At 41.4% G+C, this 14994-nt stretch overlaps 1 protein-coding gene across 1 annotated transcript in view; it reads left to right on the top strand.

Moving 5' to 3' along the window:
• Nucleotides 1-10700: 10700 nt before the first annotated feature.
• Nucleotides 10701-14994, top strand: part of nectin3a (nectin cell adhesion molecule 3a) — a 54373-nt gene continuing 50079 nt past the window's right edge. The window contains exon 1 of the mRNA XM_061972080.2: nucleotides 10701-10884. Within this exon, the coding sequence (XP_061828064.2) occupies nucleotides 10818-10884 (67 nt within the window). The 5' untranslated portion in view covers nucleotides 10701-10817. The remainder of the gene's footprint in view (nucleotides 10885-14994) is intronic.

The following is a 14994-nucleotide window of genomic DNA, read 5'->3' on the forward strand; positions in this document are numbered from 1 at the left end:
TGGATGGATATATATATATATATATATATATATATATATATATATATATATATATATATATATATATATATATATATACACACGATGCTTTTAGCACAATGTGCCAGCAGATGGCAGTCCAGGTGCACATTTCCACTGCATGCATCCACTGAACCATTACCTAATAATTATTGACTCATCAGTACTTGTGTGTGGGTAGCACATAAATGTTCCTTTATGGCGTGTACTATGTGCATTAATCCTCATAAGTCCCTCAAACATTTCCTATCCTAAACATTATCTCCCACACACATTTTAAGGGCATGACTCTGCAAGAGACAAAGTGCATGTCCAATTGTCTGCATATTAGCCTTCCAAAGGTCACTTGTGTACTGCAGACGCAGCTCATTAAGGGGACAGGCTACAGTATGCGGTGCTGCAAACACAAGCACCTGGGTGACCTCTTCCCACTCTCGTCCAGCTTTGGCGGGACGGTGCGAATGTGACCAAAAGAGACGAAGTGGGTGGGAGAGTTTGTGCGTGCAGGTCCTGGCTGACCAGTGAGGAATGCGGTGTTTTAACAAAGGCTGTGTTCACAGGCTGCAAAGCCAAATGTCTCATACTCTCGGTGTGGAAGGAGCAACCAACCTGGCATGTGTATACACAGGGAGGAAAGGTAACATAGTGTATAACTTTTTTTGCCTCGTAAAACTCCCACGTGAAAGAGTCACAAACACAAAGGTCGCGACTCACGGGAAATAAACCCTCAATTTTATAACAGCCGGTTATTTGTGTAGCAATTGATACTGAAAGCACGCATGACACTGCATGCAAAACAAACTGAATAGCACTACAACACGATGTTGCCACCTAGGGCTGTCAAATTTTTTTATTTTTGAATTAATTCTGATTCTTATATGTAACAATTCTTATCAAAAAAAAAAAAGTTTTGTTTGTTTGTTTTTATTTTTATTTTTTTAAATTTGTCCTGTCCAGTCACTCAGACAAATCATATAGTTGATGTAGATGTCCATATCTGCTGTAAATATTTACTTTAGAATGGATAACTTCTCTTGTTGCATTATTTGTATTTGACTTTATTAAATGTTTGGGTAGAATTTTATTAAACAAATCAAGTTTTCTTTTAAGTCATGTAGAAATGTATCAGAGTTGTTTGTCTATTTTATGGAGGAATGTAGTTAATCATAGAACTGGCACCCAATGTTATCAAAAATTATTGATTTTGAATCAAGAATCGTTTTAAATCAAGAATCAATTCTGAATTGAATCATTACCACCAAGAATCGAATCAAATGGTGCTCTAAGATTCACAGCCCTATTGCCACCTAGTGGCACATTATAGGTATTGCTGTTGTGTCGTGTACATACTACGATAGCTTGGGATGTCCCGAACCTCTTCACTTCCTATACAATACCGATAATGGAGCCTTGAGTATTGGCCAGGGCAGCACGGTGGTACATGGGTTAGTGCGTGTGCCTCACAATACGAGGCCCCTGGGTTCCATCCCTAGCCTCAAGCACACCCCACGAGATACTGTAATTATTTTGTGGTGCCGAATGTTAGAAAAGCTTTGATCACGTGAAATTAGTCAAACAGACAACAATAGTAGGCATGGAATTGACTTATACTGTCTCTAAATTGAAGTCCAGTGGTTATTGTTTCTTTTTTGGCGACACTTAGTAGACACAATAATTCATTAAGTTAAGCTCATGATGAAGTAAGTTGAATGATATGCGGCCACGTTTGTTACTAGATACTTTCTAATACGCTTCTGCCTTGAAGACTTTGTACGTGTAATTAATATGCAACTATAATTATTTGATACTTGTTTATATTGACAAATGTCATGTTTTAGATTGCAAAATTGTTCAATTAAAGACATCAAAGAATCAGCACCTCCAAGTCCGAGTCCATGGTTCTCGCCCGGAAATGGGTGGAGTGCCATCTCCGGGTTGGGGAGGAGATCTTGCCCCAAGTGGAGGAGTTCAAGTACCTCGGAGTCTTGTTCACGAGTGAGGGAAGAGTGGATCGTGAGATCGACAGGCGGATCGGTGCGGCGTCGTCAGTAATGCGGACGCTGTATCGATCCGTTGTGGTGAAGAAGGAGCTGAGCCGGAAGGCAAAGCTCTCAATTTACCGGTCGATCTACGTTCCCATCCTCACCTATGGTCATGAGCTCTGGGTTATGACCGAAAGGACAAGATCATGGGTACAAGCGGCTGAAATGAGTTTCCTCCGTCGGGTGGCGGGGCTCTCCCTTAGAGATAGGGTGAGAAGCTCTGCCATCCGGGGGGAGCTCAAAGTAAAGCCGCTGCTCCTCCACATCGAGAGGAGCCAGATGAGGTGGTTCGGGCATCTGGTCAGGATGCCACCCGAGCGCCTCCCTAGGGAGGTGTTTAGGGCACGTCCGAACGGTAGGAGGCCGCGGGGAAGACCCAGGACACGTTGGGAAGACCATGTCTCCCGGCTGGCCTGGGAACGCCTCGGGGTCCCACAGGAAGAGCTGGACGAAGTGGCTGGGGAGAGGGAAGTCTGGGCTTCCCTGCTTAGGCTGCTGCCCCCGCGACCCGACCTCGGATAAGCGGAAGAAGATGGATGGATGGAATAAAGACATCAATTGCGTGATGACGAGCTTGTGTGGTACTGTGCGCTTAGCTGTTGTGCTAACCTGGCAAGAAAAGACCAACCTTGTGTTTATTGGAGGACATTTAGCTGCTGTCCAGCTTTGCACTAGTAAATACGCTGCAGGGTGGCTTGTATCGGGACATTTTAGATGCAAGCCAATATCAATATTGGATTGGAACACCCCTAAATTCAGCATCTATCCACTTTATAATTTAAAGGGGCTCAAATTGTAGAGCGGTCGGCCAGAAACCTGAGGGTTCCTGGTTTGAATCCAGCTTTGGCCATCATAGTCACTACCGTTGTGTCCTTGGGCAAGACACTTCACCCGCCCTGTGCCCCTCACACTTGTGTAAATGTAGCGTAAATGTAGATAGTGGGTTTCTCAATGTAAAGCACTTTGAGTCACTAGAGAAAAAGCGCTATATAAAAATAATTCACTTCACTCCACTTTGCGTACATAATTTATGATTTAATCTATTTAGGGCTTGTGTTGCTGCAGCATGTTTCATTTCTGGTTTCCCCTTTTTGTGCTGGCTTCACAAAAAAAGCCAAATAAAAAGCCCATCATACTCATAAACAATTTAATATGCTATCACTCATGCAGCGCTTACAACAAAATGAATCAATGAAAGCAAACAATAAGACGAGAAAAACAACTACCGTATTTTTCGGACTATAAGTCGCAGTTTTTTTCATAGTTTGGCCGGGCTCCAGTGCGATTTATATATGTTTTTTTTCCTTCTTTATTATGCATTTTCGGCAGGTGCGACTTATACTCCGGTGCGACTTATACTCCGAAAAATACGGTAAATAGAACCATTGTACAAAAGAGTAAAACTATTCACTCTTTGGAGACAACTACTAATGCGGGGAGAACAGTAAGGTGTTTGAGGCCATCACCTATCGTGGCACTTTATAGGTATTGCTGTTGTGTCATGTAAGTTAGCATTAGTTTATTTGTATATATAAAATTATATTTCATTGCTTATTGGGCTCATATTATTGTTCCATCTCTTTAGCATTTAAAAGTTAAAGTGCCAATGATTGTCACACACACACTAGGTGTGGCGAAATTATTCTCTGCATTTGACCCATCACCCTTGATCACCCCCTGGGAGGTGAGGGGAGCAGTGGGCAGCAGCGGTGGCCGCGCCCGGGAATAATTTTTGGTGATTTAACCCCCAATTCCAACCCTTGATGCTGAGTGCCAAGCAGGGAGGTAGGGTCCCATTTTTATAGTCTTTGGTATGACTCGGCCGGGGTTTGAACTCACAACCTACCGATCTCAGGGTGGACACTCTAACCATTAGGCCACTGAGTAGCCACCATTACTGTTCATATTGTTGCAGTGCGTTCCCATTTCTGATTCTATGGTTATCATCCCATTTGACCTCTTTTTCACCAATACTGGGGATATTGTTAAAGTCAGTTTTAGGTCTGGTTCTGTGGTTATCAACACACTTTACTTTGTGTCCTGGCATCACCAAAAAAACAAAGAAAAGGCAAAAGACACTGAATTGAATCTGCAAGCGGAATTCTCACATATGTCGACATCTCACGGGAACTCCCAAAGGTCTACTTCTCTTTTAATAGATTATATGGTGGTGTGTTCACTTTCTCTATGTGGCTGCTGTATACAGCTCCTATAAATGCTGTTAACAATCGTATATGATACATGTTTGTGTTATGAACACAATTATTCATGAATTCTGTTGCTATGTAAAGCCACCTGGGAGGGAACGTGGATTAAGTGTTGGAAAAGGGCACAATTTCTCACCTGAAAATTGATTTATGCTCACTCAGGATATAAAAAAAAAAGCCCCAGAGGCTGTAAAAGTCATATGGTTTGCTAACATGCTTTAATCCCATTAACGTCCTGAAATAAGTAGGATGATGCAAGGAGGACTCAAGATTCTTACGACCCCATTCGTCACGGTTTGCCTGACACATGAAACGTGACAAATTGGGGAGTGTGTTGAATATCTTAAAATATATGTGTGGCAATTTCAACTTTGACCACAGCTTTAGTTGCTAGGTAGAGTGGCGCGTCCCATCATTCCCCCCTCTTCCTCTTACGCAAGATCCACCCAGGAATGGGGCCATAAGAATTCCTGCCCTATTTTATGAAATAGACACTATAACAACGTCTAAAAGGGAGCACTTTTGCTGAAGTGAATAAACATGATATTGCCTCAAAGTGCTGAAATTTGGTATTGTCAGCCATGTTAGTACCGCGAACGACACATACAAAGATGGATGGCAGGATGGCTAAAGTATTAAGCAGTCTTCATGTATAAAAGTTTATCAAAGTTTCTTACCCTCTAGTGACGTTACATGTGACTCTTTGTCCTTCAGGAAGTGATCTCTAATGATTTTGTATTAACTTTCACTTCCTTGTTTATGCTTTCTTTAACACTTGTTGCTTCTTGACAACACCAGAGAGACTCACTGAACACAGAAGTTGCCCATTATCTGTATACTCAACAAACAGATCATTTATTCACAATATTTTGCTGTTCAAAACTATCCCCACAAAATGAATGATAAAGAACCACTGAGCTATACCTGATGTACAAACCCCAAAACCAGTGAAGTCGGCACGTTGTGTAAATCGTAAATAAATAAAAAACACAATGATTTGCAAATCATTTTCAACTTATATTTGATTGAATAGACTGCAAAGACGAGATATTCAATGTTCGAACTGGAAAATGTTATTTTTTTGCAAATATTATCTCATTTGGAATTTGATGCCTGCAACATGTTTCAAAATAGCTGGCACAAGTGGCAAAAAAGACTGAGAAAGTTGAGGAATGCTCATCAAACACTTATTTGGAACATCCGACAGGTGGGAACAGGTGGGTGCCATGATTGGGTATAAAAGCAGCTTCCATGAAATGCTCAGTCATTCACAAACAAGGATGGAGCGAGGTTCACCACTTTGTGAACAAATGCGTGAGCAAATCGTCAAACAGTTTAAGAACAACATTTCTCAACTAGCTATTGCAAGGAATTTATGGATTTCTCCATCTATGGTCCGTAATAACATCAAAAGGTTCAGAGAATCTGGAGAAGTCGTTGCACGTAAGCGATGATATTACGGACCTTCGATACCTCAGGCGGTACTGCATCAAAAAGCGACATCAGTGAACAGGAAAATTGGGAACAGGTGGGTGCCATGATTGGGTATAAAAGTAGATTCCATGAAATGCTCAGTCATTCACAAACAAGGATGGGGCGAGGGTCAGCACTTTGTCAACAAATGCGTGAGCAGATTGTTGAACAGTTGAAGAAAAACCTTTCTCAACCAGCTATTGCAAGGAATTTAGGGATTTCACCATCTACGGTCTGTAATATCATCAAAGGGTTCAGAGAATCTGGAGAAATCACTGCACGTAAGCAGCTAAGCCCGTGACCTTCGATCCCTCAGGCTGTACTGCATCAACAAGCGACATCAGTGTGTAAAGGATATCACCACATGGGCTCAGAAACACTTCAGAAAACCACTGTTAGTAACTACAGTTCGTTGCTACATCTGTAAGTGCAAGTTAAAACTCTACTATGCAAAGCAAAAGCCATTTATCAACAACACCCAGAAACGCTGCCTGCTTCGCTACATTGTGTCCTCCGGACCAAAGATGAAAAATAACCATCCAGATTGTAATAGGCGCAATGTTCAAAAGCCAGCATCTTTGATGGTATGGGGGTATATTAGTGCCCAAGGCATGGGTAACTTACACATCTGTGAAGGCGCCATTAATGCTGAAAGGTACATACAGGTTTTGGAGCAACATATGTTGCCATTCAAGCAACGTTATCATGGACGCCCCTGCTTATTTCAGCAAGACAATGCCAAGCCACGTGTTACAACAGCCTGGATGCATAGTAAAAGAGTGCGGGTACTAGACTGGCCTGCCTGTAGTCCAGACCTGTCTCCCATTGAAAATGTGTGGCGCAATATGAAGCCTAAAATACCACAACGGAGACCCCCGGACTGTTGAACAACTTACGTTGTAGTTCAAGGTAACCTGTACTATAAAGTCTCTGCATCACTGTTCCGCCCGAGACTCGAACCTGGGTCGCCTTCATGAGAGAAGAGCGCGCTAACTACAGAGATAAAAGCCCGGTATATCAACCAGATAGCCCGCACTGGTCTTGAAGTTGTCATGGAGTGAGGTTTACAAACCTACACATGGCCCAGCCACACTGGCTGGACTCTTTTACAATACTACATTTCGGTGGGGAAAGCGAAAGCAGTTCCATTCCCCAATTTGTTTGCTGCCTAAACGGGCTGCCAAAGACCTCAAAACAGTACGAGCAGTCTGAACTACCGGTATGTTGAATGATAAACGGACCATTGTTTTTTTTTGTTAAGTATTTTTTTGAGTTGGAAAAGAAATGGAGTGACGTTCCCCAACTAGTTTGCTGCCAAAACAGGTAGCCAAAGACCCCAAAACAGGAAGTAACCACTACTGTACTCCTCACTCCAGCAGATGATGGCTTGGAGCACTGCAATATATGTGAGTGGGTGTTAAAATGGTGTTGTTGTTTTGTTGTTTGTATGTGCACAATATCTATTATTCACTGCAGGTTTTTTGTAGCGTTTTCCTTTGTAGCTGTATGTAGACATGGCGCCGCTGAAGTGGCAGCTTTTAAAATAAAAAGCTCTGTGCACTTTAATGTCTTTTATGTTCTTTAATGTTTCCCTCTTGTTTTCATGTGTGTTTTTTTTTACCTCATTTGTGTGGACTTTATGAATAAAGTCTATCTTATTCTATCCTAAGAGTGAAATCTGGATGATGTTGGACAATAAATTGTATAGTATAGTAAAACAAATACTGGATAGTGACATTCCCCAATTTGTTTGCTGCCTAAACGGGCTGCCAAAAACATCACAAAAGAAAGTAAAGACACTGTAGTAGTGAAGTCTGGACTACGTCGGATGATAAACCAACCACATTTTTTTATATAATGTAGTACATTTTGTCTGGAAAGTAAATTAATTGGTGGTTTTTAACTAGTTTGCTGCCTAAATCAGGCAGCCACAGACCTCAAAACAGAACGTAATCGATGTGAGAGTGATGTCCGGACGATGTTGGAGGATAAACGAACTACAATTTTTTGTATAGTAAAGCGCAGGGGTGTCATACTAATTTTAGCTCAGGGGCCGCATGGAGGAAAATCTGTGCAAACGCGGGCCGGACTATTAAAATCATGGCATGATAACCTAAAAATAAAGACAACTTCAGATTGTTTTCTTTGTCTTACTTTGGCCAAAAATAGAACAAACACATTCTGAAAATATTCCAATAAAAATATAGAAAAAAAGACAGTAAAGCGGTAAAGTTTAGATCCATGAAGGAAAGAAGAAAGTGAATGGATTTTTATAACTAAATACATTTAAATATGCATAAAATTGTTTTCTTTTGTATTATTTTTTTAATTAATTAAGTACAATTTTTGACAACCTTTTTTCAAAACACAATGTAGAAAGTGAGATATAACAGGATATTGCATACATTTATCATTTGTTTTCAAAACAATTACAAAAAAGTTGGACCCCAAAAATGTATTGTGATACACCATTTTTATGACTTGATGGGGTGGGAACCCATTTTGAAAATTCCTAGCGCCAACACTAATGGAGTATTGGTGTGTGCAAAACAGCAGCAGGCGGCTGTGGCCTGTGGGCCGGTTCTAATACTAATCAAATATCATCCCGGGGGCCAAAGATAATTATTTGACTTTGACACATAGGCATTAAACCATATCCAATTGTATTTACAATCCGCAAAGTATGTGAAACATAGGTGAAACATGACAAAATGCCACAAATTCAGTCAGCCATTTTGAATGTTCCGCTCCGAATACCTTCAGCTATTTTTGGAGATTCTACATCACCGTAGTAACTCCTTTGCACTCTGACCATGTTCATACTGGAAATACGCAAAAATTGGAGAGAGATGTGCTGTTAATCATTCACAATCCTTATGTAAAACAAGAACACATTTGCTTGGCTTTTTTTATCCATTCGAAATCGTGGTAACACTTTAGTATGGGGAACATATTCGAAGTAACATTTTGAGTTATTTGGACACTAGGGATCTTTCTGTGTGGAGTTTGCATGTTCTCCCCGTGACTGCGTGGGTTCCCTCCGGGTACTCCGGCTTCCTCCCACCGCCAAAGACATGCACCTGGGGATAGGTTGATTGGCAACACTAAATTGGCCCTAGTGTGTGAATGTGAGTGTGAATGTTGTCTGTCTATCTGTGTTGGCCCTGTGATGAGGTAGTGACTTGTCCAGGGTGTACCCCGCCCCGAATGCAGCTGAGATAGGCTCCAGCACCCCCTGCGACCCCAAAAGGGACAAGCGGTAGAAAATGGATGGATGGATGGACACTAGGGTAACATATTCTAAGTAACACAGACTTAATTTAGAGTTATTTGGACACTAGGGGAACATATTCTAAGTAACAAAGACTTAATTTAGAGTTATTTGGTTAGGGTTAGAGGGTTAGGGTTAGTTGTAAAATACGGCCATGCAGAATAAGGCCTTAATAAGTACTTAATAATGACTAATTGAGAGCCAATATGTTACTAATTTGCATGTTAATAAGCAACTAATTAATGGTGAACATGTTCCCCATACTAAAGTGTGACCGTAAATAAATAGCTAACAATTGATTCAACAGATCGAGGGTCCTCTGTTGCACTCATTATACCCTTTCAGTGGTTCTTAACCTTGTTGGAGGTACCGAACCCCACCAGTTTCATATGCGCATTCCCGAACCCTTCTTTAGTGAAAAATATATATATATATATATATTTATTTTTATTTTTTTTTCAAATTCAAGAAAAAGTCGTATGTTTTTTTATTGGTGCACAAAATGAACTGTGCATGAACATCACATTGTTCAAAGAACAAAACCAACACAGTGCATGAACTCACGACAAATTACACACCTTACACACATTACTTAGACTTAGACTTAGACTTCCTTTTTATTGTCATTCAAATTTGAACTTTACAGCACAGATAAGAACGAAATTTCGTTACATAAGCTCATGGTAGTGCAGGATAAAAAAGCAATAAGGTGCATATATAAATAAATAAATATATATAAATAATATATATAATATATATATAAAATAAATAAATATATATAAATATATATAAATAAATAAATAGATTACTGTACAGATAAATATGTTGCACTTTTTCACATGTGTCCACGTTTATGGATGCATGTTATATTGTCTTTTTTTTTTTTTTTTTTTTATTACCATGAATTGATTAACTTAAACAAGTTGAAAAACTTATTCGGGTGTTACCATTTAGTGGTCAATTGTACGGCATATGTACTGTACTGTGTAAACTGTACTGTGTATTCTCTTCCTTTGCAATCTGCTAGTAAAAGTTTCAATCAATAAATCAAAAAACCTGCAAATCAGATGGAAAATTAGAGGGAACATTGTTTGGGGGTATCCATAATATGCTGATAGGGAGAAGTTTTTAATTACACGATAAGTCGGATGTCTCTTTACCTCCGTGGCGGAGGCTCCGCCGAACCCCTGAGGCCGACTCATCGAACCCAGGTTAAGAACCACTGCTCTATCTAATACTACGGCCTCAACGAACCCAGGTTAAGAACCACTGCTCTATCTAATACTAATCAAATATCATCCCGGGGGCCATAGATAAGTCATTCGCGGGCCGGATCCGGCCCACGGGCCTTGACTTTGACACTCCTGGTACAGTGCATTTTGGTTGGAAAGTGGATGAAGTGACCTTCCCCAACATGTCTGCTGCCTAAACAGGCAACGAAAAACCTCAAAACACAAAGTAATCCCTGTAGGAGTTTAAGCCTGGGCCATTTGTGAAGCAAGGTTGTTGTATTATAGCAAACATGTAAACATGCCCTCAAGGAGGAACATCATCAGAGTGTATTGGTTGAGTTAGTGCTATGATCTTCACCGTATCATAGAAGTACCTTACTTTGATCCCCTCCTGGCCAAAAGTTGACCGTTATTGCAGAAGGAGAGAAGTTTGCAGCGCTGAGGAGAGTTAGTTGAAGTGAGCAGCACAGAAAGTGGTACAGCCCATGTGGAGGCAGGAAGCCTGCGAGTGAGAGGCAGTCAGTCAGTCTTGCTGGGACACTCACTCATACAACACAGTCCACTCCTCGGAGCCATGGAGAGAGAACCGTCGCTCGGACTGCGACTTTTCACAGCGCTCGTCGTCTTTTACGGACTCACCGGTGAGTTGTTGAGTCGGACCTCTTTCTTTTGTTTCTAGAAGTTGTGTGGCGGGGTTTTTTCTTCGCCACCGCCGCGTCTTGACCGGCGAGTCGTGGCTGCTAGCTTAAGCTAACATAAGTGTTTCTCTAAAAGCCGCCTCTCTCCATGCCTATGTTAATCATCACCATCACCGTGATAACTTGCCTCCCTTTTAGCCAAACTTTCTCCACTGGGGTCGTTCTGCTGCTCTCCTATCTTCCAGGGATGCCACATTGCTTCGCCTTTACAGCAGTTGTCTCCGACTAACGGGACGCGCGCGGTCGGTACCAGTTCGTATGCGGTACCAAAACACTCAATGGACACAATTTTTTTTTAAACATATTTCTTAAATTTATTTTATTAATAACCTGGTCAAATTAAATGTAATTTTTTTTTAATGGTAAAATGGGTTACGGTATACTTGTATAGCGTTTTTTTTTTGTTTACCTTCAAGGTACTCAAAGCGCCTTGACACTATTTCCACATTCACCCATTCACACACACATTCACACACTGATGGCGGGATGCCATGCAAGGCGCTAACCACGACCCATCAGGAGCAAGGGTGAAGTGTCTTGCTCAAGGACACAACGGACCTGACTAGGTAGAAGCTGGGGATCGAACCAGGAACCCTCAGCCACACTCCCAACCGCGCCACACCGCCCCAAATGTAAATGCTGTGGTTTCTGTCTTATCAGTGGTATCCAACAGGGTTCCTACGGGTGCTTAAAAACCTTGAAAATGCTTGGGTTTTAATGTTGTCCGCCCTGAGATCGGTAGGTTGTGAGTTCAAACCCCGGCCGAGTCATACCAAAGACTATAAAAATGGGACCCATTACCTCCCTGCTTGGCACTCAGCATCAAGGGTTGGAATTGGGGGTTAAATCACCAAAAATTATTCGGTAGGTTGTGAGTTCAAACCCCGGCCGAGTCATACCAAAGACTATAAAAATGGGACCCATTACCTCCCTGCTTGGCACTCAGCATCAAGGTTTGGAATTGGGGGTTAAATCACCAAAAATGATTCCCGGGCACGCCACCGCTGCTGCCCACTGCTCCCCTCACCTCCCAGGGGGTGAACAAGGGGATGGGTCAAATGCAGAGGACAAATTTCACCACACCTTGTGTGTGTGTGACAATCATTGGTACCGTACTTTAACTTTGTGTTTTCAAGGTTTGAAAAATGCTTGGATTTTGGGTGAAGTGCGGACCGCGTGGCGCGGTTGGGAGAGTGGCCGTGCCAGCAACCCGAGGGTTCCTGGTTCAATCCCCACCTTCTACCAACCTCATCACGTCCGTTGTGTCCTTGAGCAAGACACTTCACCCTTGCTCCTGATGGGTCGTGGTTAGGGCCTTGCATGGCAGCTCCCACCATCAGTGTGAGAATGTGTGTGTGAATGGGTGAATGTGGAAATAGTGTCAAAGCGCTTTGAGTACCTTGAAGGTAGAAAAGCGCTATACAAGTATAACCCGTTTACCATTTACTATTTCGTACAGGTGCTTAAAAACCTTGAAAATGCTTGGGTTTTAATGTTGTGTTTTCAAGGTTTGAAAAATGCTTGAATTTTGGGTGAAGTGCATGTAAATGCTTGTAAATGCTCATGATATTTCTCGGCAGTCTGACTCAATAGGCTAGTAATAAAATGGGGAAAAAATAAAATAAGTTTCCTTCAAAATGAAAGCTACTTGCTTGATCTGTTGGCTTTGCACGAGCCTTTACATTAGGTTGTTGTCATGCCAGAGCCGTATATACGCCCCCAAGAGGACTCCGGTGCATTGGTCCATCATGCCGGGAGGTTGTCGTTCGGGAATACTGCGGTTTCTTTCTTATCAGTAGTATCCAACAGGATTCGTACGGGTGCTTAAAAACCTTGAAAATGCTTGGGTTTTAATGTTGTGTTTTCAAGGTTTGAAAAATGCTTGAATTTTGGGTGAAGTGCTTGTAAATGCTCATCATATTTCTCGGCAGTCTGACTCAATAGGCTAGTAATAAAATGGGAAAAAATAAAATACGTTTCCTTAAAAATGAAAGCTACACGCTTGATCTGTTGGCTTTGCACGAGCCCTTACATTAGGTTGTTGTCATGCCAGAGCCGTATATACGCCCCCAAGAGGACTGTGGTGCATTGGTCCATCATGCCGGGAGGTTGTCGTTCGGGAATACTGCGGTTTCTTTCTTATCAGTAGTATCCAACAGGGTTCGTACGGGTGCTTAAAAACCTTGAAAATGCTTGGGTTTTAATGTTGTGTTTTCAAGGTTTGAAAAATGCTTGGATTTTGAGTGAAGTGCTTGTAAATGCTTGGAAATGTTCATCATATTTCTCGGCAGTCTGACTCAATTGGCTAATTATAAACTGAAAAAAAATTAAATACGTTTCCTTTAAAATGAAAGCTACACGCTTGATCTATTGGCTTTGCACAAGCCCTTACATTAGGTTGTTGTCATGCCAGAGCTGTATATACGGCCCTGTGTCGCCCCCAAGAGGACAGTGGTGCATCGGGGGTAGAGCGGCCGTGCCAGAAACCTGAGGGTTGCAGATTCGCTCCCCGCCTCTTGACATCCTAATCGCTGCCGTTGTGTCCTTGGGCAGGACACTTCACCCTTGCCCCCAGTGCCGCTCACACTGGTGAATCAATGATGAATGATAGGTGGTGGTCAGAGGGGCCGTAGGTGCAAACTGGCAACCACGCTTCCGTCAGTCTACCCCAGGGCAGCTGTGGCTACGAAAGTAGCTTATCGCCACCAGGTGTGAATGAATGATGGGTTCTCACTTCTCTGTGAAGCGCTTTGAGTGTCTAGAAAAGCGCTATATAAATCTAATCCATTATTATTATTATTATTATCGGTCCATCATGCCGGGAGGTTGTCGTTTTAATGAACATGATGTATGCATGAATTATGATACAAACAAACAAGTAAACAATAATAATTAATGTTATTTCTTGTAAGGAATGATGTATTCATGGATGATGATGATGATGATACAAACAAACAAGTAAACAACGTTTGCAAACACCAATGACATTGAATAGTCTACAGAAACACTGCTTCATTTTCTATGCCCCATTAAGTTAATGATAACTGCTGGTTTTAGCAGATTTTCCGTATTTTTCCTACAGACAGCATTTGGTGACCTCAAACAACAAGGTTATGGATTGATTCACACTGGTTTTCGCCTTTTGAAGGGTACTGTAAAAACTGGACAATTTATCTTGAAAGTCCTTAAAAAGTGCTTGAATTTGGCCAGGGAAAAGGTGTACAAAGCATCATCCAAACGGCAACACGGGGCCATTTTCGTTCCACATCTAGTTGTTGTGGCCCTCTGCATATTCTATAAAATTAATGTGATTCATTATTAGTGAGTTATGTAATTAGCTATATGTGGATGTTTTGTTCATATAACGTAGCATAAATTGATCTACATTGAATTGTTTTTAGCATCCTTAATGTACTAAGTCAAAGTAGTGTCACGACCTGATCGGTCCACGCAAGTCTAGAAATGTTTTACAATGTTTGCAATGTCAAGTGCTGTGATATTTGAATGTTTTTTTGTTATTGTTGTTGTTTATTCAATAAAATCAATCAATCAGTCAATCAAAGTTTATTTATATAGCCCTAAATCACAAGTGTCTCAAAAGGCTGCACAAGCCACAACAATGAGAAACCTTGGAAGGGACCGCAGATGTGGGGAACCCCCATATTCCCCCCTTGGCAACCGGTAGGGATGTCCCGATCCAGGTTTTTGCACTTCCGATCCGATACCGATATTGTTTTTGCACTTCCGATCCGATACCGATACTGACCGATACCGATACTGACCGATAATGGCCTATCCGAGCATGTATTAAAGTTTAAAGTTATTTAGCCTACTTAGTTGTCAAAATCATGTTGAAAAGGGTTTTAGTACTCTTGATAACAATTAGCCAGCTGAATTAGGTGAGTTTGAATAATATACAATGGTTGGTAACAAGAAACTGACCTGTTTATTCAAGGATAAACACAAAATAGACAAAATTATACATGACAAACAGAAATGGCATCATTGAACTAGGGCTGGGCGATATGGCCTTTTTTTAATATTGCGATATTT

This window comes from Nerophis lumbriciformis, linkage group LG17 (assembly GCF_033978685.3).
Source record: "Nerophis lumbriciformis linkage group LG17, RoL_Nlum_v2.1, whole genome shotgun sequence".
Lineage (NCBI taxonomy): Eukaryota > Metazoa > Chordata > Actinopteri > Syngnathiformes > Syngnathidae > Nerophis > Nerophis lumbriciformis.